Source organism: Colossoma macropomum, unplaced genomic scaffold (genome assembly GCF_904425465.1).
Source record: "Colossoma macropomum unplaced genomic scaffold, Colossoma_macropomum, whole genome shotgun sequence".
Lineage (NCBI taxonomy): Eukaryota > Metazoa > Chordata > Actinopteri > Characiformes > Serrasalmidae > Colossoma > Colossoma macropomum.
In genome coordinates this window covers 13,554,507-13,575,052 of record NW_023494788.1, presented here as the reverse complement: position 1 = coordinate 13,575,052, position 20,546 = coordinate 13,554,507, and the positions used below count along the sequence as shown (strand labels likewise).

The following is a 20,546-nucleotide window of genomic DNA, read 5'->3' as shown; positions in this document are numbered from 1 at the left end:
TTCATTGAAACAGTAATGGCTGATAACTGATAGTCTGTTGTGTAGGTTTGATGTGCATTGGATTGTTAATCTTTTTTTTTTTTTCAGTAAAATAGTCTAATTGGATATAAATACCTAGGGAGCTGATCTTGGGACAAACTACATAATGATGAGATACAGTTTTTGTGTTTGTTTTACTTGTAACAAAAAGTCATGCCCCTCCTCCATGTGTTTTATTACATAAGCTGTTTATTTACATTTTTTTACAATCCTAATATATAAAGTGGCAGTTGAATGCACTGTCACTTTTAAATTTACTAACTCATGTTATAAGTACTATACAGCACTGATTACTTATCTTAAGCTTCAAAATGATAAAATCTCAAATATAACATTTAGTTTATTTGATTTATTTATTTTCATGAAACTTTATATGTGAACAGGCATTCTTGTAAGTAGCAAGTAAGGCACTATTTATGACAGATGATTGCAAAACCATTTCCCCTTAAAGGTTAAAAAATACAAAAATATAATATCACAAAATGTTTAAATCCAGATGCAGATATGTAATTTCAACTAGTGATCTGTTGTGGTATTGAATTTAAAATGTGATAGTAGGCTCATTTTTTCTATTTACAAATGACGTTTAAAATTACAATACAGATTTCTCTTATTTACAGTTAAATTGTGAGTTCAAAAGACATGACCTGTACCCCATGAAAATTAAAAGAAAATAATTGGGGAGGGGGTGGTAAAGAAATGAAACAAACCTAAAGCGTCTGTTTATGACAGTGCACTGTATTTATGTAAGGCTTAAAAAGTAGCTTTCTAGCTTAAAACATGGAAGAATATGCCAACAGATAGTACAGATAATGGCTAGAACATAAGTGCCTTTTAATAGTATCGCAATGCATTATTTCTTTGGTGAAACAGCTATTTCAACTCGTGGGAAACGAAAACCACTCTTTGAACCACTATCACTGCTAGATGATGATGAAACTCTGGATTTCTTTAAAGGAAGATCACCTCCACTAGCTCCTTCTATCTTGGCTTCACTATCATCTCCAAGTGTTACTTCATAGGAACCTTTGGATTTTGAGCCAAACCCGCCGAATGTGCCAAACTTCAACTTTCCTTTTTTGCCTTTCACCTTAGCATCTCCAACATCCACAGAAATATTACCACCCTCTGTCTGTAAATGCCCTTCCACAGAAGTGGGGGAAGCTAGTTCTCCTTCATCACTCAGAGAAGAAGAGCGATGCCTTGATTTTTTGTAAAGATCAAGTGAAGCAGATTTACTCTTTGGTGAAATTTTCAAACCAGAACCCCCCTCTACCATCTTGCCACCTATCAGCTCCCCTGAACTCAGACTTAACTCTTTAGACACCTTGGCACCGCCCTCACTTGTGAATGCAATTTCAGGTCCCTGAAAAGTAAGATCAGCTGCACTTCCACCCTTGGTTTTAGACTTGCCAAAGAATCTTGGCTTTTTAACTTTGACTTTTCCACCACTGCTTTTCACATCTGGACTATGCATCTCCAGGCTCTGTGAACTAACATCAGTTCTAGCAGTTAATTCTCCCGAACCTACATCAACACCTATCTCCCTTCCCTCTGCCTGAGGCAAAGCAATTCCAAACTTTGGCACTTTGATCTTAGGAAAGCTTACATTACCCTCAGGACATTCCATTTTACCAGACACTCCTGCATCTGTACTTACTCCTATTTCTCCTTGTTTCTGTTCTGTACTAACTCCATGGGGTAATCTGACCTTTACAGCTGGCATCTTCAACTCCACATCCTGAGTTCCTGCTTCTATTTTAACACCTTCAGCATCAATTGTGTGATCTTTAACTCCACCTTCAACACTTCCCTTTAATGTACCAGACACTGATTTTGAAGTTCCAGACACTGAGCCACCACCTTTACCTTTTGGGGATTTAATGTCAAATTCCACACCAGGAAAATGGAGTTTTCCAAAGAGTGGCTTCTTTACCTTGGGCCCCTTGAGGTGCATGTCAGGTGAGTCTACATTTAACTCAGCAGTTTTGGTATTTATGTCAATGTCCGTTTTCATCTTCCCTTTCATCTTTGGCATTTTGAATTTATCCTTCTTTCCTTTGAGATTAATTTCCACATCTTGGCCTTCTAGACTGCTATCAATATCAGGGCCCTTGCCAGTAATCTTAGGAGCTTTGATATCAATACCTGGTCCTTTTATGTCAGCTTGAGCTTTGGCAAGATTTATGTCCATGTCAGAGCCCTCCACTTTAGGGCCCCTTATTCCAAAGGATGGCACTTTGATTTTGGGTATCTTAAAACCTCCTTCTGGCCCTTCAATACTAAGATCTGGGCCCTCAATGTCTGCCTTTGGAGTCTTTATACCAACTTCAGTCTTTGGAGCAGACATATCCACATCTCCCTTCAGTTTTGGTCCCTTAAGGTGGAGATTCACATCAGGAACAGATACTTCAGGACCTTTGATTTTGCCTTCAAGTCCACCAATCTTAGTATCTGTACTTTTTATGTCAATCTTGGGGCCTCTCATGTCAATATTGGCCTTTGGCAAATTTACATCAATGTCAGTACCCTCCACTGTTGTACCCTTAACTCCAAATGACGGCATTTTTATTTTGGGGATTTTGAAACCTCCTTCTGGTCCCTCAATGTTAACATCAGGTCCCCCAATATCAACTTTTGGTGCTTTGATGTCACCTTTAATCTCTGGAACCCTTCCCTCGACATCAACATCTACACCTCCAATATCTACCTTCGGTGGTTTGAATTCACCTTTAATTTTTGGAACTGAGACATCCATATCTCCTTTTAGTTTAGGGCCTTTAACATTGAGGTCCACATCAGGCATGGCAATCTTTGGACCAGATATGGTGGGCATTTTGAACTTGGGACCCTTGATTTTTCCTTCTGGTCCTTCAATTTCAATGTCTGGGCTTTTAACGTCAATCTTCGGACCTTTAATGTCAAAATCACCCTTTGGTAGATTTACATCAATATCAGGGCCCTCCACTTTTGGCCCTTTCATTCCAAATGATGGCATTTTGATTTTGGGCATCTTGAAACCACCTTCTGGTCCTTCCACATCAAACTCTGGACCTTCAATGTCTACTTTTGGTGCTTTCATATCACCTTCAATCTTTGGAACTGAGATATCCATGTCTCCCTTGATTTTAGGGCCTTTAACATTGAGGTCTACATCAGGCATAGAAATTTTTGGACCAGAGATTGTGGGCATTTTGAATTTGGGACCCTTGATTTTTCCTTCTGGTCCTTCAATGTCAACCTCTGGGCTTTTAACGTCAATCTTGGGACCTTTTATGTTGATATCACCCTTTGGCAAATTTACATCAACATCAGGGCCCTCCACTTTTGGCCCTTTCAATCCAAATGATGGCATTTTGATTTTGGGCATCTTGAAACCGCCTTCTGGTCCTTCCACATCAATCTCTGGACCTTCAATATCAACTTTGGGTGCTTTAATGTCACCTTGAATTTTTGGAACTGAGATATCCATGTCTCCTTTTATTTTAGGGCCTTTAACATTGAGGTCTACATCGGGCATAGAAATTTTTGGACCAGATATGGTGGGCATTTTGAATTTGGGACCTTTGATTTTTCCCTCTGGCCCTTCAATGTCAATCTCTGGACTTTTGACGTCAATCTTGGGACCTTTAATGTCGATATCACCCTTGGGCAAATTTACATCAACATCAGGGCCCTCCACTTTTGGCCCTTTCATTCCAAATGATGGCATTTTGATTTTGGGCATCTTGAAACCGCCTTCTGGTCCCTCCACATCAATCTCTGGACCTTCAATATCTATTTTTGGTGCTTTCATGTCGCCTTCGATCTTTGGAACTGAGATATCCATGTCTCCCTTTAGTTTAGGGCCTTTAACATTGAGGTCTACATCAGGCATGGAAATCTTTGGACCAGATAATGTAGGCATTTTGAATTTTGGACCCTTGATTTTCCCTTCTGGTCCTTGAATGTCAACCTCTGGGCTTTTAACGTCAATCTTGGGACCTTTAATGTCGATATCGCCCTTTGGCAAATTTACATCAACATCAGGGCCCTCCACTTTTGGCCCTTTAAATCCAAATGATGGCATTTTGAATTTAGGCATCTTGAAACCGCCCTCTGGTCCCTCCACATCAATCTGTGGACCTTCAATGTCTACTTTGGGTGCTTTGATGTCACCTTCAATCTTTGGAACTGAGATATCCATGTCTCCCTTGATTTTAGGGCCTTTAACATTGAAGTCTACATCAGGCATGGACATTTTTGGTCCAGATATGGTGGGCATTTTGAATTTGGGACCTTTGATTTTTCCTTCTGGTCCTTCAATGTCAACCTCTGGGCTTTTAATGTCAATCTTGGGACCTTTCATGTCGATATCACCCTTTGGCAAATCTACATCAATATCAGGGCCCTCCACCTTTGGCCCTTTAAATCCAAATGATGGCATTTTGAATCTGGGCATCTTGAAACCACCTTCTGGTCCCTCCACATCAAGCTCTGGACCTTCAATGTCTACTTTGGGTGCTTTAATGTCGCCTTCAATCTTTGGAATTGAGACATCCACATCTCCCTTTAGTTTAGGGCCTTTAACATTGAAGTCTACATCAGGCATGGAAAGTTTTGGACCAGATATGGTAGGCATTTTGAATTTGGGACCCTTGATTTTTCCTTCTGGTCCTTCAATGTCAATCTCTGGGCTTTTAACGTCAATCTTGGGACCTTTAATGTCGATATCACCCTTTGGCAAATTTACATCAACATCAGGGCCCTCCAGTTTTGGCCCTTTCATTCCAAATGATGGCATTTTGATTTTGGGCATCTTGAAACCACCTTCTGGTCCCTCCACATCAAATTCTGGACCTTCAATGTCTACTTTGGGTGCTTTAATGTCACCTTCGATCTTTGGAACTGAGATATCCACATCTCCCTTAAGTTTAGGGCCTTTAACATTGAAGTCTACATCAGGCATGGAAAGTTTTGGACCAGATAATGTGGGCATTTTGAATTTGGGACCCTTGATTTTCCCTTCTGGTCCTTCAATGTCAACCTCTGGGCTTTTAACGTCAATCTTGGGACCTTTAATGTCGATATCACCCTTTGGCAGTTTTACATCAACATCAGGTCCCTCCACTTTTGGCCCTTTAAATCCAAATGATGGCATTTTGATTTTGGGCATCTTGAAACCGCCTTCTGGTCCCTCCACATCAAGCTCTGGACCTTCAATGTCTACTTTGGGTGCTTTAATGTCGCCTTCAATCTTTGGAACTGAGATATCCGCATCTCCCTTTAGTTTAGGGCCTTTAACATTGAAGTCTACATCAGGCATGGAAAGTTTTGGTCCAGATATGGTGGGCATTTTGAATTTTGGACCCTTGATTTTCCCTTCTGGTCCTTCAATGTCAACATGTGGGCTTTTAACGTCAATCTTGGGACCTTTCATGTCGATATCACCCTTTGGCAAATTTACATCAACATCAGGGCCCTCCACTTTTGGCCCTTTCATTCCAAATGATGGCATTTTGATTTTGGGCATCTTGAAACCACCTTCTGGTCCCTCCACATCAAATTCTGGACCTTCAATGTCTACTTTGGGTGCTTTAATGTCACCTTCGATCTTTGGAACTGAGATATCCACATCTCCCTTAAGTTTAGGGCCTTTAACGTTGAAGTCTACATCAGGCATGGAAAGTTTTGGACCAGATATAGTGGGCATTTTGAATTTGGGACCCTTGATTTTCCCTTCTGGTCCTTCAATGTCAACCTCTGGGCTTTTAACGTCAATCTTGGGACCTTTAATGTCGATATCACCCTTTGGCAGTTTTACATCAACATCAGGTCCCTCCACTTTTGGCCCTTTAAATCCAAATGATGGCATTTTGATTTTGGGCATCTTGAAACCGCCTTCTGGTCCCTCCACATCAAATTCTGGACCTTCAATGTCTACTTTGGGTGCTTTCATGTCGCCTTCGATCTTTGGAACTGAGATATCAACATCTCCCTTTAGTTTAGGGCCTTTAACATTGAGGTCTACATCAGGCATGGAAATCTTTGGACCAGAGATTGTGGGCATTTTGAATTTTGGACCCTTGATTTTTCCTTCTGGTCCTTCAATGTCAACCTCTGGGCTTTTAACGTCAATCTTGGGACCTTTAATGTCGATATCACCCTTTGGCAAATTTACATCAACATCAGGGCCCTCCACTTTTGGCCCTTTAAATCCAAATGATGGCATTTTGATTTTGGGCATCTTGAAACCACCTTCTGGTCCCTCCACATCAAATTCTGGACCTTCAATGTCTACTTTGGGTGCTTTGATGTCACCTTCGATCTTTGGAACTGAGATATCCACATCTCCCTTTAGTTTAGGGCCTTTAACATTGAAGTCTACATCAGGCATGGAAAGTTTTGGACCAGATATAGTGGGCATTTTGAATTTGGGACCCTTAATTTTTCCTTCTGGTCCTTCAATGTCAACCTCTGGGCTTTTAACGTCAATCTTGGGACCTTTTATGTCGATATCACCCTTTGGCAATTTTACGTCAACATCAGGGCCCTCCACTTTTGGCCCTTTGAATCCAAATGATGGCATTTTGATTTTGGGCATCTTGAAACCACCTTCTGGTCCCTCCACATCAAATTCTGGACCTTCAATGTCTACTTTGGGTGCTTTAATGTCACCTTCGATCTTTGGAACTGAGATATCCACATCTCCCTTTAGTTTAGGGCCTTTAACATTGAAGTCTACATCAGGCATGGAAAGTTTTGGACCAGATATAGTGGGCATTTTGAATTTTGGACCCTTGATTTTTCCTTCTGGTCCTTCAATGTCAACCTCTGGGCTTTTAACGTCAATCTTGGGACCTTTAATGTCGATATCACCCTTTGGCAATTTTACATCAACATCAGGGCCCTCTACTTTTGGCCCTTTCAATCCAAATGATGGCATTTTGATTTTGGGCATCTTGAAACCACCTTCTGGTCCCTCCACATCAAATTCTGGACCTTCAATGTCTACTTTGGGTGCTTTAATGTCACCTTCAATCTTTGGAACTGAGATATCAACATCTCCCTTTAGTTTAGGGCCTTTAACATTGAAGTCTACATCAGGCATGGAAAGTTTTGGACCAGATATAGTGGGCATTTTGAATTTGGGACCCTTGATTTTTCCTTCTGGTCCTTCAATGTCAACCTCTGGGCTTTTAACGTCAATCTTGGGACCTTTTATGTCGATATCACCCTTTGGCAATTTTACGTCAACATCAGGGCCCTCCACTTTTGGCCCTTTGAATCCAAATGATGGCATTTTGATTTTGGGCATCTTGAAACCACCTTCTGGTCCCTCCACATCAAACTCTGGACCTTCAATGTCTACTTTGGGTGCTTTAATGTCACCTTCGATCTTTGGAACTGAGATATCCACATCTCCCTTTAGTTTAGGGCCTTTAACATTGAAGTCTACATCAGGCATGGAAAGTTTTGGACCAGATATAGTGGGCATTTTGAATTTGGGACCCTTGATTTTTCCTTCTGGTCCTTCAATGTCAACCTCTGGGCTTTTAACGTCAATCTTGGGACCTTTAATGTCGATATCACCCTTTGGCAATTTTACATCAACATCAGGGCCCTCTACTTTTGGCCCTTTCAATCCAAATGATGGCATTTTGATTTTGGGCATCTTGAAACCACCTTCTGGTCCCTCCACATCAAATTCTGGACCTTCAATGTCTACTTTTGGTGCTTTCATGTCGCCTTCGATCTTTGGAACTGAGATATCCACATCTCCCTTTAGTTTAGGGCCTTTAACATTGAAGTCGACATCAGGCATGGAAATCTTTGGACCAGAGATTGTAGGCATTTTGAATTTTGGACCTTTGATTTTCCCTTCTGGTCCTTCAATGTCAACCTCTGGGCTTTTAACGTCGATCTTGGGACCTTTAATGTCGATATCACCCTTTGGCAAATTCACATCAACATCAGGGCCCTCCACTTTTGGCCCTTTAAATCCAAATGATGGCATTTTGAATTTGGGCATCTTGAAACCGCCTTCTGGTCCCTCCACATCAAGCTCTGGACCTTCAGTGTCTACTTTGGGTGCTTTTATGTCACCTTCGATTCTAGGAACTGAGATATCCACATCTCCCTTTAGTTTAGGACCTTTAACATTGAGGTCCACATCAGGCATAGAAATTTTTGGACCAGATATGGTGGGCATTTTGAATTTTGGACCCTTGATTTTTCCTTCTGGTCCTTCAATGTCAACCTCTGGGCTTTTAACGTCAATCTTGGGACCTTTAATGTCAATATCACCCTTTGGTAGATTTACATCAACATCAGGGCCCTCCACTTTTGGCCCTTTCATTCCAAATGATGGCATTTTGATTTTGGGCATCTTGAAACCACCTTCTGGTCCCTCCACATCAAACTCTGGACCTTCAATGTCTACTTTGGGTGCTTTAATGTCGCCTTCGATCTTTGGAACTGAGATATCCACATCTCCCTTTAGTTTAGGGCCTTTAACATTGAAGTCTACATCAGGCATGGAAATCTTTGGACCAGAGATTGTGGGCATTTTGAATTTTGGACCCTTGATTTTTCCTTCTGGTCCTTCAATGTCAACCTCTGGGCTTGTAACATTGATCTTGGGACCTTTAATGTCGATATCACCCTTGGGCAAATTTACATCAACATCAGGGCCCTCCACTTTTGGCCCTTTAAATCCAAATGATGGCATTTTGAATTTGGGCATCTTGAAACCGCCTTCTGGTCCCTCCACATCAAGCTCTGGACCTTCAATGTCTACTTTGGGTGCTTTTATGTCACCTTCGATCTTAGGAACTGAGATATCCACATCTCCCTTTAGTTTAGGGCCTTTAACATTGAGATCCACATCAGGCATAGAAATTTTTGGACCAGATATAGTGGGCATTTTGAATTTGGGACCCTTGATTTTTCCTTCTGGTCCTTCAATGTCAACCTCTGGGCTTTTAACGTCAATCTTGGGACCTTTAATGTCGATATCACCTTTTGGCAAATTTACATCAACATCAGGGCCCTCCAGTTTTGGCCCTTTAAATCCAAATGATGGCATTTTGATTTTGGGCATCTTGAAACCGCCTTCTGGTCCCTCCACATCAAATTCTGGACCTTCAATGTCTACTTTTGGTGCTTTCATGTCACCTTCGATCTTTGGAACTGAGATATCCACATCTCCCTTTAGTTTAGGGCCTTTAACCTTGAGGTCTACATCAGGCATGGAAATCTTGGGACCAGATAATGTAGGCATTTTGAATTTGGGACCCTTGATTTTCCCTTCTGGTCCTTCAATGTCAATCTCTGGGCTTTTAACGTCAATCTTGGGACCTTTAATGTCGATATCACCCTTTGGCAAATTCACGTCAACATCAGGTCCCTCCAATTTTGGCCCTTTCATTCCAAATGATGGCATTTTGATTTTAGGCATCTTGAAACCACCTTCTGGTCCCTCCACATCAAGCTCTGGACCTTCAATGTCTACTTTGGGTGCTTTAATGTCGCCTTCAATCTTTGGAACTGAGATATCCATGTTTCCCTTTAGTTTAGGACCTTTAACATTGAAGTCTACATCAGGCATCGAGATGTTTGGTCCAGATAATGTGGGCATTTTGAATTTGGGACCCTTGATTTTTCCTTCTGGTCCTTCAATGTCAACCTCTGGGCTTTTAACGTCAATCTTGGGACCTTTAATGTCGATATCACCCTTGGGCAAATTCACGTCAACATCAGGTCCCTCCAATTTGGGCCCTTTCAATCCAAATGATGGCATTTTGATTTTAGGCATCTTGAAACCACCTTCTGGTCCCTCCACATCAAACTCTGGACCTTCAATGTCTACTTTGGGTGCTTTAATGTCGCCCTCAATCTTAGGAGCTGAGATATCCACATCTCCCTTTAGTTTAGGGCCTTTAACACTGAGGTCTACATCAGGCATGGAAAGTTTTGGTCCAGATATGGTGGGCATTTTGAATTTTGGACCCTTGATTTTCCCTTCTGGTCCTTCAATGTCAACCTCTGGGCTTTTAACATCTATCTTGGGACCTTTAATGTTGATATCGCCCTTTGGCAAATTTACATCAACATCAGGGCCCTCCACTTTTGGCCCTTTCATTCCAAATGATGGCATTTTGATTTTGGGCATCTTGAAACCACCTTCTGGTCCTTCCACATCAAGCTCTGGACCTTCAATGTCTACTTTGGGTGCTTTCATGTCACCCTCAATCTTTGGTACTGAGACATCAACATCTCCCTTTATTTTAGGGCCTTTAACATTAAAGTCAACATCAGGCATGGAAATTTTTGGACCAGATAATGTGGGCATTTTGAATTTGGGACCCTTGATTTTCCCTTCTGGTCCTTCAATGTCAACCTCTGGGCTTTTAACATCAATCTTGGGACCTTTAATGTCGATATCACCCTTTGGCAAATTTACATCAACATCAGGGCCCTCCAGTTTTGGTCCTTTCAGTCCAAATGATGGCATTTTGATTTTAGGCATCCTGAAACCACCTTCTGGTCCCTCCACATCAATTTCTGGACCTTCAATGTCTATTTTGGGTGGTTTCATGTCACCTTCGATCTTCGGTGCAGAGACGTCCACCTCTCCCTCAATTTTTGGTCCTTTAAGATTGACGTCTACATCAGGCAAAGAGATTTTGGGACCAGAGATTGATGGCATTTTAATTTTGGGACCTTTAATCTTTCCTTCTGGTACTTCTAGGTCTAGAGATGGACTCTTGATGTTAACATCAGGTGCTTTAAGGTCAATATCTGCTTTGGGCACATTTATTTCAACACTGGGCATATCTGCCTTAGGCGATTTAAATCCAAACTTTGGCATTTTGAATTTTGGCAACTTGAATCCACCTTCTGGACTTTTAGCATCCACATTAATATCACCCTTTGCAGGTTTGACCTCAACATCTGGCCCTTCAATCTTTGACCCTTTCAATCCAAATTTTGGCATTTTGAACTTTGATTTCTTCAAACTAGCTTCAGGAACATCCAGGTCAACTTTGGGGCCTTCAATTTCTACTTTGGGGACAGCAATGTCTCCCTCAACTGTTGGAACAGACATGTCCACGTCACTTTTCATTTTGGGTCCTTTAAGCTTGAAGTCCACATCAGGCATAGAAATCTTTGGGCCTGATACAGATGGTATCTTGAATTTTGGACCCTTGATTTTTCCACTAGATCCATCAATGTCAAAATCTGGGGACTTAATATCAATACCAGGACATTCAATATCAACCTTTGGTGATTTAATGTCTCCTTCAATCTTTGGAACTGAAACATCTGCATCACCCTTTAAGTTTATGTCTACATCAGGCATGGAGATTTTTGGACCAGAGAGAGTTGGCATCTTAAATTTTGGACCTTTCACTTTTCCGTCAGGTCCCTCAATGTCAACATCTGGGACATTTATGTCTAGACCTGGTCCCTTTATATCAACTTCAGCTTTGGGAAGACTTACATCAACGTCAGGGCCCTCAACCTTTGGACCTTTAAGCCCAAATGATGGCATTTTGATTTTTGGCATCTTGAATCCACCTTCAGGGCCTTCAATGTCAACATCTAGTCCTTTGATATCTATTTTTGGTGCCTTCACATCCCCTTCCATCTTAGGAACTGAAACATCAACATCCCCTTTTACTTTAGGGCCTTTCAGGTTGAAATCCACATCTGGCATAGAAATCTTTGGACCCGAGATGGTTGGCATCTTAAATTTGGGACCTTTCACTTTTCCATCAGGTCCCTCAATGTCAACATCGGGGACATTTATGTCTACAGCTGGCCCCTTTATATCAACTTCAGCTTTGGGAAGGCTTACATCAACATCAGGGCCCTCAACCTTTGGACCTTTAAGCCCAAATGATGGCATTTTGATTTTTGGCATCTTGAAACCACCTTCAGGGCCTTCAAGGTCAACATCTGGTCCTTTGATATCTACTTTTGGGGCCTTCACATCCGTTTCCATCTTAGGAACTGAAACATCAACATCCCCTTTTAATTTAGGGCCTTTCAGGTTGAAATCCAAATCTGGCATAGAAATCTTTGGACCCGAGATGGTTGGCATCTTAAATTTGGGACCTTTCACTTTTCCATCAGGTCCCTCAATGTCAACATCTGGGACATTTATGTCTACGGCTGGTCCCTTTATATCAACTTCAGCTTTGGGAAGGCTTACATCAACATCAGGGCCTTCAACCTTTGGACCTTTAAGCCCAAATGATGGCATTTTGATTTTTGGCATCTTGAAACCACCTTCAGGGCCTTCAATGTCAACATCTGGTCCTTTGATATCTACTTTTGGGGCCTTTATATCCGCTTCCATCTTAGGAACAGAAACATCAACATCTCCTTTTACTTTAGGGCCTTTCAGGTTGAAATCCACATCTGGCATAGAAATCTTTGGACCCGAGATGGTTGGCATCTTAAATTTGGGACCTTTAATTTTTCCGTCAGGTCCCTCAATGTCAACATCTGGGACATTTATGTCTAGACCTGGTCCCTTTATATCAACTTCAGCTTTGGGAAGGCTTACATCAACATCAGGGCCCTCAACCTTTGGACCTTTAAGCCCAAATGATGGCATTTTGATTTTTGGCATCTTGAAACCACCTTCAGGGCCTTCAATGTCAACATCTGGTCCTTTGATATCTACTTTTGGGGCCTTCACATCCGCTTCCATCTTAGGAACTGAAACATCAACATCCCCTTTCACTTTAGGGCCTTTTAGGTTGAAATCCACATCTGGCATAGAAATCTTTGGACCAGAGATGGTTGGCATCTTAAATTTGGGACCTTTCACTTTTCCATCAGGTCCCTCAATGTCGACATCTGGGACATTTATGTCTACAGCTGGTCCCTTTATGTCAACTTCAGCTTTGGGAAGGCTTACATCAACATCAGGACCCTCAACCTTTGGACCTTTAAGCCCAAATGATGGTATTTTGATTTTTGGCATCTTGAAACCACCTTCAGGGCCTTCAATGTCAACATCTGGTCCTTTGATATCTACTTTTGGGGCCTTCACATCCGCTTCCATCTTAGGAACTGAAACATCAACATCTCCTTTTACTTTAGGGCCTTTCAGGTTGAAATCCACATCTGGCATAGAAATCTTTGGACCAGAGATGGTTGGCATCTTAAATTTGGGACCTTTCACTTTTCCATCAGGTCCCTCAATGTCAACATCTGGGACATTTATGTCTACGGCTGGTCCCTTTATATCAACTTCAGCTTTGGGAAGGCTTACATCAACATCAGGGCCTTCAACCTTTGGACCTTTAAGCCCAAATGATGGCAGTTTGATTTTTGGCATCTTGAAACCACCTTCAGGGCCTTCAATGTCAACATCTGGTCCTTTGATATCTACTTTTGGGGCCTTTATATCCGCTTCCATCTTAGGAACAGAAACATCAACATCTCCTTTCACTTTAGGGCCTTTCAGGTTGAAATCCACATCTGGCATAGAAATCTTTGGACCCGAGATGGTTGGCATCTTAAATTTGGGTCCTTTCACTTTTCCATCAGGTCCCTCAATGTCAACATCTGGGACATTTATGTCTACGGCTGGTCCCTTTATATCAACTTCAGCTTTGGGAAGGCTTACATCAACATCAGGGCCTTCAACCTTTGGACCTTTAAGCCCAAATGATGGCAATTTGATTTTTGGCATCTTGAAACCACCTTCAGGGCCTTCAATGTCAACATCTGGTCCTTTGATATCTACTTTTGGGGCCTTCACATCCGCTTCCATCTTAGGAACTGAAACATCAACATCCCCTTTCACTTTAGGGCCTTTCAGGTTGAAATCCACATCTGGCATAGAAATCTTTGGACCCGAGATGGTTGGCATCTTAAATTTGGGACCTTTAATTTTTCCGTCAGGTCCCTCAATGTCAACATCTGGGACATTTACGTCTACGGCTGGTCCCTTTATGTCAACTTCAGCTTTGGGAAGGCTTACATCAACATCAGGGCCCTCAACCTTTGGACCTTTAAGCCCAAATGATGGCATTTTGATTTTTGGCATCTTGAAACCACCTTCAGGGCCTTCAATGTCAACATCTGGTCCTTTGATATCTACTTTTGGGGCCTTCACATCTGCTTCCATCTTAGGAACTGAAACATCAACATCCCCTTTTACTTTAGGGCCTTTCAGATTGAAATCCACATCTGGCATAGAAATCTTTGGACCAGAGATGGTTGGCATCTTAAATTTGGGACCTTTCACTTTTCCATCAGGTCCCTCAATGTCAACATCTGGGACATTTATGTCTACGGCTGGTCCCTTTATATCAACTTCAGCTTTGGGAAGGCTTACATCAACATCAGGGCCCTCAACCTTTGGACCTTTAAGCCCAAATGATGGCATTTTGATTTTTGGCATCTTGAAACCACCTTCAGGGCCTTCAATGTCAACATCTGGTCCTTTGATATCTACTTTCGGGGCCTTCACATCCGCTTCCATCTTAGGAACTGAAACATCAACATCCCCTTTTACTTTAGGGCCTTTCAGGTTGAAATCCACATCTGGCATAGAAATCTTTGGACCAGAGATGGTTGGCATCTTAAATTTGGGACCTTTAACTTTTCCGTCAGGTCCCTCAATGTCAACATCTGGGACACTTATATCTACGGCTGGTCCCTTTATATCAACGTCAGCTTTGGGAAGGCTTACATCAACATCAGGGCCTTCAACCTTTGGACCTTTAAGCCCAAATGATGGCATTTTGATTTTTGGCATCTTGAATCCACCTTCAGGGCCTTCAATGTCAACATCTGGTCCTTTGATATCTACTTTTGGGGCCTTCACATCCACTTCCATCTTAGGAACTGAAACATCAACATCCCCTTTTACTTTAGGGCCTTTCAGGTTGAAATCCACATCTGGCATAGAAATCTTTGGACCAGAGATGGTTGGCATCTTAAATTTGGGACCTTTAATTTTTCCTTCAGGTCCCTCAATTTCAACATCAGGTGTCTTCACATCTATGGCTGGTCCTTTTATTTCAGCATCTCCTTTTGGAAGGCTTACATCAACTTCAGGGCCCTCCACTTTGGGTCCTTTAAGACCGAAAGACGGCATTTTGATTTTTGGCATTTTGAATCCTCCTTCAGGTCCCTCAATATCAATGTCTGCACATTTAATATCCACTTTTGGTGCTTTGATATCCCCCTCAACCTTTGGTACTGAAATGTCTGCATCACCTTTGAATTTTGGACCCTTTATGTCTATATCAGGCATGGAGATCTTTGGACCTGAAAGAGATGGCATCTTGAATTTGCGACCTTTAACTTTTCCATCAGGTCCCTCAATGTCAACATCTGGGACATTTATGTCTACGGCTGGTCCCTTTATATCAACTTCAGCTTTGGGAAGGCTTACATCAACATCAGGGCCCTCAACCTTTGGACCTTTAAGCCCAAATGATGGCATTTTGATTTTTGGCATCTTGAAACCACCTTCAGGGCCTTCAATGTCAACATCTGGTCCTTTGATATCTACTTTTGGGGCCTTCACATCCGCTTCCATCTTAGGAACTGAAACATCAACATCCCCTTTTACTTTAGGGCCTTTCAGGTTGAAATCCACATCTGGCATAGAAATCTTTGGACCCGAGATGGTTGGCATCTTGAATTTGGGACCTTTAACTTTTCCATCAGGTCCCTCAATGTCAACATCTGGGACATTTATGTCTATGGCTGGTCCCTTTATATCAACTTCAGCTTTGGGGAGGCTTACATCAACATCAGGGCCCTCAACCTTTGGACCTTTAAGCCCAAATGATGGCATTTTGATTTTTGGCATCTTGAATCCACCTTCAGGGCCTTCAATGTCAACATCTGGTCCTTTGATATCTACTTTCGGGGCCTTCACATCCGCTTCCATCTTAGGAACTGAAACATCAACATCCCCTTTTAATTTAGGGCCTTTCAGGTTGAAATCCAAATCTGGCATAGAAATCTTTGGACCAGAGATGGTTGGCATCTTAAATTTGGGACCTTTCACTTTTCCATCAGGTCCCTCAATGTCAACATCTGGGACATTTATGTCTACGGCTGGTCCCTTTATATCAACTTCAGCTTTGGGAAGGCTTACATCAACATCAGGGCCCTCAACCTTTGGACCTTTAAGCCCAAATGATGGCATTTTGATTTTTGGCATCTTGAAACCACCTTCAAGGCCTTCAATGTCAACATCTGGTCCTTTGATATCTACTTTTGGGGCCTTCACATCCGCTTCCATCTTAGGAACTGAAACATCAACATCTCCTTTCACTTTGGGACCTTTCAGGTTGAAATCCACATCTGGCATAGAGATCTTTGGACCCGAAATAGTTGGCATCTTAAATTTTGGACCTTTAACTTTTCCGTCAGGTCCCTCAATGTCAACATCTGGGACGTTTATGTCTACAGCTGGTCCCTTTATATCAACTTCAGCTTTGGGAAGGCTTACATCAACATCAGGGCCCTCAACCTTTGGACCTTTAAGCCCAAATGATGGCATTTTGATTTTTGGCATCTTGAAACCACCTTCAGGGCCTTCAAGGTCAACATCTGGTCCTTTGATATCTACTTTTGGGGCCTTCACATCCGCTTCTATCTTAGGAACTGAAACATCAACATCCCCTTTTACTTTAGGGCCTTTCAGGTTGAAATCCACATCTGGCATAGAAATCTTTGGACCAGAGATGGTTGGCATCTTAAATTTGGGACCTTTCACTTTTCCATCAGGTCCCTCAATGTCAACATCTGGGACATTTATGTCTACGGCTGGTCCCTTTATATCAACTTCAGCTTTGGGAAGGCTTACATCAACATCAGGGCCCTCAACCTTTGGACCTTTAAGCCCAAATGATGGCATTTTGATTTTTGGCATCTTGAAACCACCTTCAGGGCCTTCAAGGTCAACATCTGGTCCTTTGATATCTACTTTTGGGGCCTTCACATCCGCTTCCATCTTAGGAACTGAAACATCAACATCCCCTTTTACTTTAGGGCCTTTCAGGTTGAAATCCACATCTGGCATAGAGATCTTTGGACCAGAGATGGTAGGCATCTTAAATTTGGGGCCTTTAATTTTTCCTTCAGGTCCCTCAATTTCAACATCTGGTGTCTTCACATCTATGGCTGGTCCTTTTATTTCAGCATCTCCTTTGGGAAGACTTACATCAACTTCAGGGCCCTCCATTTTGGGTCCTTTAAAACCGAACGACGGCATTTTGATTTTTGGCATTTTGAATCCTCCTTCAGGTCCCTCAATATCAACATCTGGTTCTTTAATATCCACATTTGGTGCTTTGATATCACCCTCTACCTTTGGTACTGAAACTTCTGCATCGCCTTTGAATTTTGGACCCTTTAGGTTTATGTCTACATCAGGCATGGAGATCTTTGGACCAGAAAGAGATGGCATCTTGAATTTGGGACCTTTAACTTTTCCATTAGGTCCCTCAATGTCAACATCGGGGACATTTATGTCTACGGCTGGTCCCTTTATATCAACTTCAGCTTTGGGAAGGCTTACGTCGACATCAGGGCCCTCAACCTTTGGACCTTTAAGCCCAAATGATGGCATTTTGATTTTTGGCATCTTGAAACCACCTTCAGGGCCTTCAATGTCAACATCTGGTCCTTTGATATCTACTTTTGGGGCCTTCACATCTGCTTCCATCTTAGGAACTGAAACATCAACATCCCCTTTTACTTTAGGGCCTTTCAGGTTCAGATCGACATCTGGCATAGAAATCTTTGGACCAGTGATGGTTGGCATCTTAAATTTAGGACCTTTGATTTTTCCTTCAGGTCCCTCAATGTCAACATCAGGTGTCTTCACATCTATGGCTGGTCCTTTTATTTCAGCATCTCCTTTTGGAAGGCTTACATCAACTTCAGGGCCCTCCACTTTGGGTCCTTTAAGACCGAAAGACGGCATTTTGATTTTTGGCATTTTGAATCCTCCTTCAGGTCCCTCAGTATCAACCTCTGGACCTTTAATATCCACTTTAGGTGCTTTGATATCCCCCTCAACCTTTGGTACTGAGATTTCTGCATCGCCTTTAAATTTTGGACCCTTTAGGTTTATGTCAACATCAGGCATGGACATCTTTGGACCAGAAAGAGAAGGCATCTTGAATTTGGGACCTTTTACTTTTCCATCACGTCCCTCAATGTCAACGCCTGGGACATTTATGTCTACGGCTGGTCCCTTTATATCAACTTCAGCTTTGGGAAGGCTTACATCGACGTCAGGGCCTTCAACCTTTGGACCTTTAAGCCCAAATGATGGCATTTTGATTTTTGGCATCTTGAATCCACCTTCATGTCCCTCAATATCAATGTCTGTACCTTTAATGTCCACTTTAGGTGCTTTGATATCCCCCTCAATCTTTGGTGCTGAGACTTCTGCATCACTTTTGATTTTTGGACCCTTTATGTCTAACTTAGGCATAGAGATCTCTGGACCAGAGATGGAGGGCATCTTTAATTTTGGACCCTTCACGTTTCCCTCAGGTCCCTCAATGTCAGCATTAGAAGCTTTTACATCTATTGTTTGTCCTTTAATGTCAAGTTCAGGTTTGGACAGTTTAACATCTATATCTGTGCCTTCAACCTTTGGACCTTTTAGCCCAAAAGAAGGCATTTTGATTTTTGTCGTCTTAGGGCCTTCTTCAGGTCCTTCAACGTCAACATTTGGACTTTTAATATCCACTTTGGGTGCTTTGATGTCCCCTGCAACTTTTGGTAGTGAAAGATCTGCATTACCTTTAATTTGCAGACCTTTTATGTTAATGTCCACATCAGGCATGGAACTCTTAGGATCAGAAGGACAGGGCATCTTGGCATCAATGCTAGCATCGGGAGCTTTGATATCTATGGCTGGTCCCTTTACGTCGACTTCAGCTTTGGGAAGGCTTATTTCTACATGAGGACCTTCAACCTTTGGACCTTTAAATCCAAATGATGGCATTTTGATTTTTGATTCTGTCCCATGAGTATTCACTTTTGGGTCTTTAATATCTACTTTTGCAACAGAAACATCTACATCTCCTTTCATTTTTGGGCCCTTTATGTCCACATCAGTCCGGGAAATAGCTGGACATTTTATATCTGCTTGCATTTCTGGAACTGGGACATCTCCTTTCAGTTTTTGACCCTTGATGTTCAAATTCACCTCTTGCATAGATATTTTTGGTCCAGTGATGGATGGCATCTTATTTCCCCCAATTTCAAGTTCTGTCACCTTGATATCCCCCTTAATTTGTGGAACTGACACATCTATATGCCCAGTTTCTTGCTTTGGTGGCTTTACACTACCTTCTACTTTGAACCCTTTTACATCTATGCTAGGTTTTGGCAGCTTTATTTCACCAGAAGGTGAAGTGTCTTTCCATGACATTTTGCTGTCTTGTGATCCCACTCTCATGGAAAAACCTGAAACAAACTCTGTTCCTCCTTTCACATTTGAACCTTTCACCTCAGATTCAGTATCTGGTTTGGAAACAACAATTGTATGTTCTGTTAAATGTGGAGTAATGATCTCTCCTTTGTTCACACTGATGCTGAATCCTTTTCCACTGTCTTTCAAGTGCTGATCACTAATGCTTACGTGACCTGCATCTTGGTCTAACTCCATGCCCACTTTACCTGAGAGACCCACATTACCTGTACCTGTGTCCGCGGTGACTGAACCTTTGCTTATTCCACTCATCTCATGTTGAATCCACCCAGAATGTCCCAGTTCCCCTTGTGTTTTTTCCCCTGACAGTCCAGTGTCAGACAAATTAAATTTCAGATCCTTCCCACTCCCCTCTATCCCTCTTTTTGTAATTGTTGTTTTGACATGTGCTGTACTCCAGTGCTTCTCAGAAGAACTAGTGGCTTCTGGATCTCTAAGTCTTACTTCCCCCACATCTACACCCTCTTGGGTACCAACTTTGTTTATAAGGCTCCCATGCGGTAATCTGATCTGAGCAGAGCTCCCCTCTTGCTGCTCGTGTTGTGAAACATGAATTTTAAACTCTGGGCTTGAAATATCAATCTGTTGCTGGCCAGATGCCCCCGGTATGTCCACAGTGTAGGTAGTGATACGGCGAGTAATGGTAGTTATAGTGCTGCCGTCACTGCTGGTGCTGCTGTGACGTTCTGTACGTACATCAACTCCCTCTGCAAGGTCCTCAGACTTCAGTCTGGGCTTAATTTTCTTAGTGTAGATTCTCTTGTAGTCCTCATCATCCCCACTCTGCACAGACAGAAATCAGAAGTGAATATTTTCTTTAAAAAAATAAAAAAACTAAAAAAGTAACTTTCAGTTTTTCCATAACTCCATATAGATACAACCCTAAACAGCCACCAGCAAAAGAACTGAAAGCTGGCATGATGAATTGTGCTTTAAGAAGTTATTTCTAATTTCAAAGAAAATACATGCTCAAAACTTATCATTACTAAATAGAAGTTCATTTTTAAAAAACAAAAATAAGAAATGA

At 42.0% G+C, this 20,546-nt stretch overlaps 1 protein-coding gene across 2 annotated transcripts in view; it reads right to left on the bottom strand.

The window, feature by feature from the left end:
- Positions 1 to 71: 71 nt before the first annotated feature.
- The window catches only part of ahnak (AHNAK nucleoprotein), a 35,564-nt gene continuing 15,089 nt past the window's right edge, over positions 72 to 20,546 (bottom strand). For both annotated transcript variants that reach the window (XM_036568546.1, XM_036568545.1), the window contains one exon: positions 72 to 20,302. In XM_036568546.1, the coding sequence (XP_036424439.1) occupies positions 893 to 20,302 (19,410 nt within the window). In that variant the 3' untranslated portion in view covers positions 72 to 892. The remainder of the gene's footprint in view (positions 20,303 to 20,546) is intronic.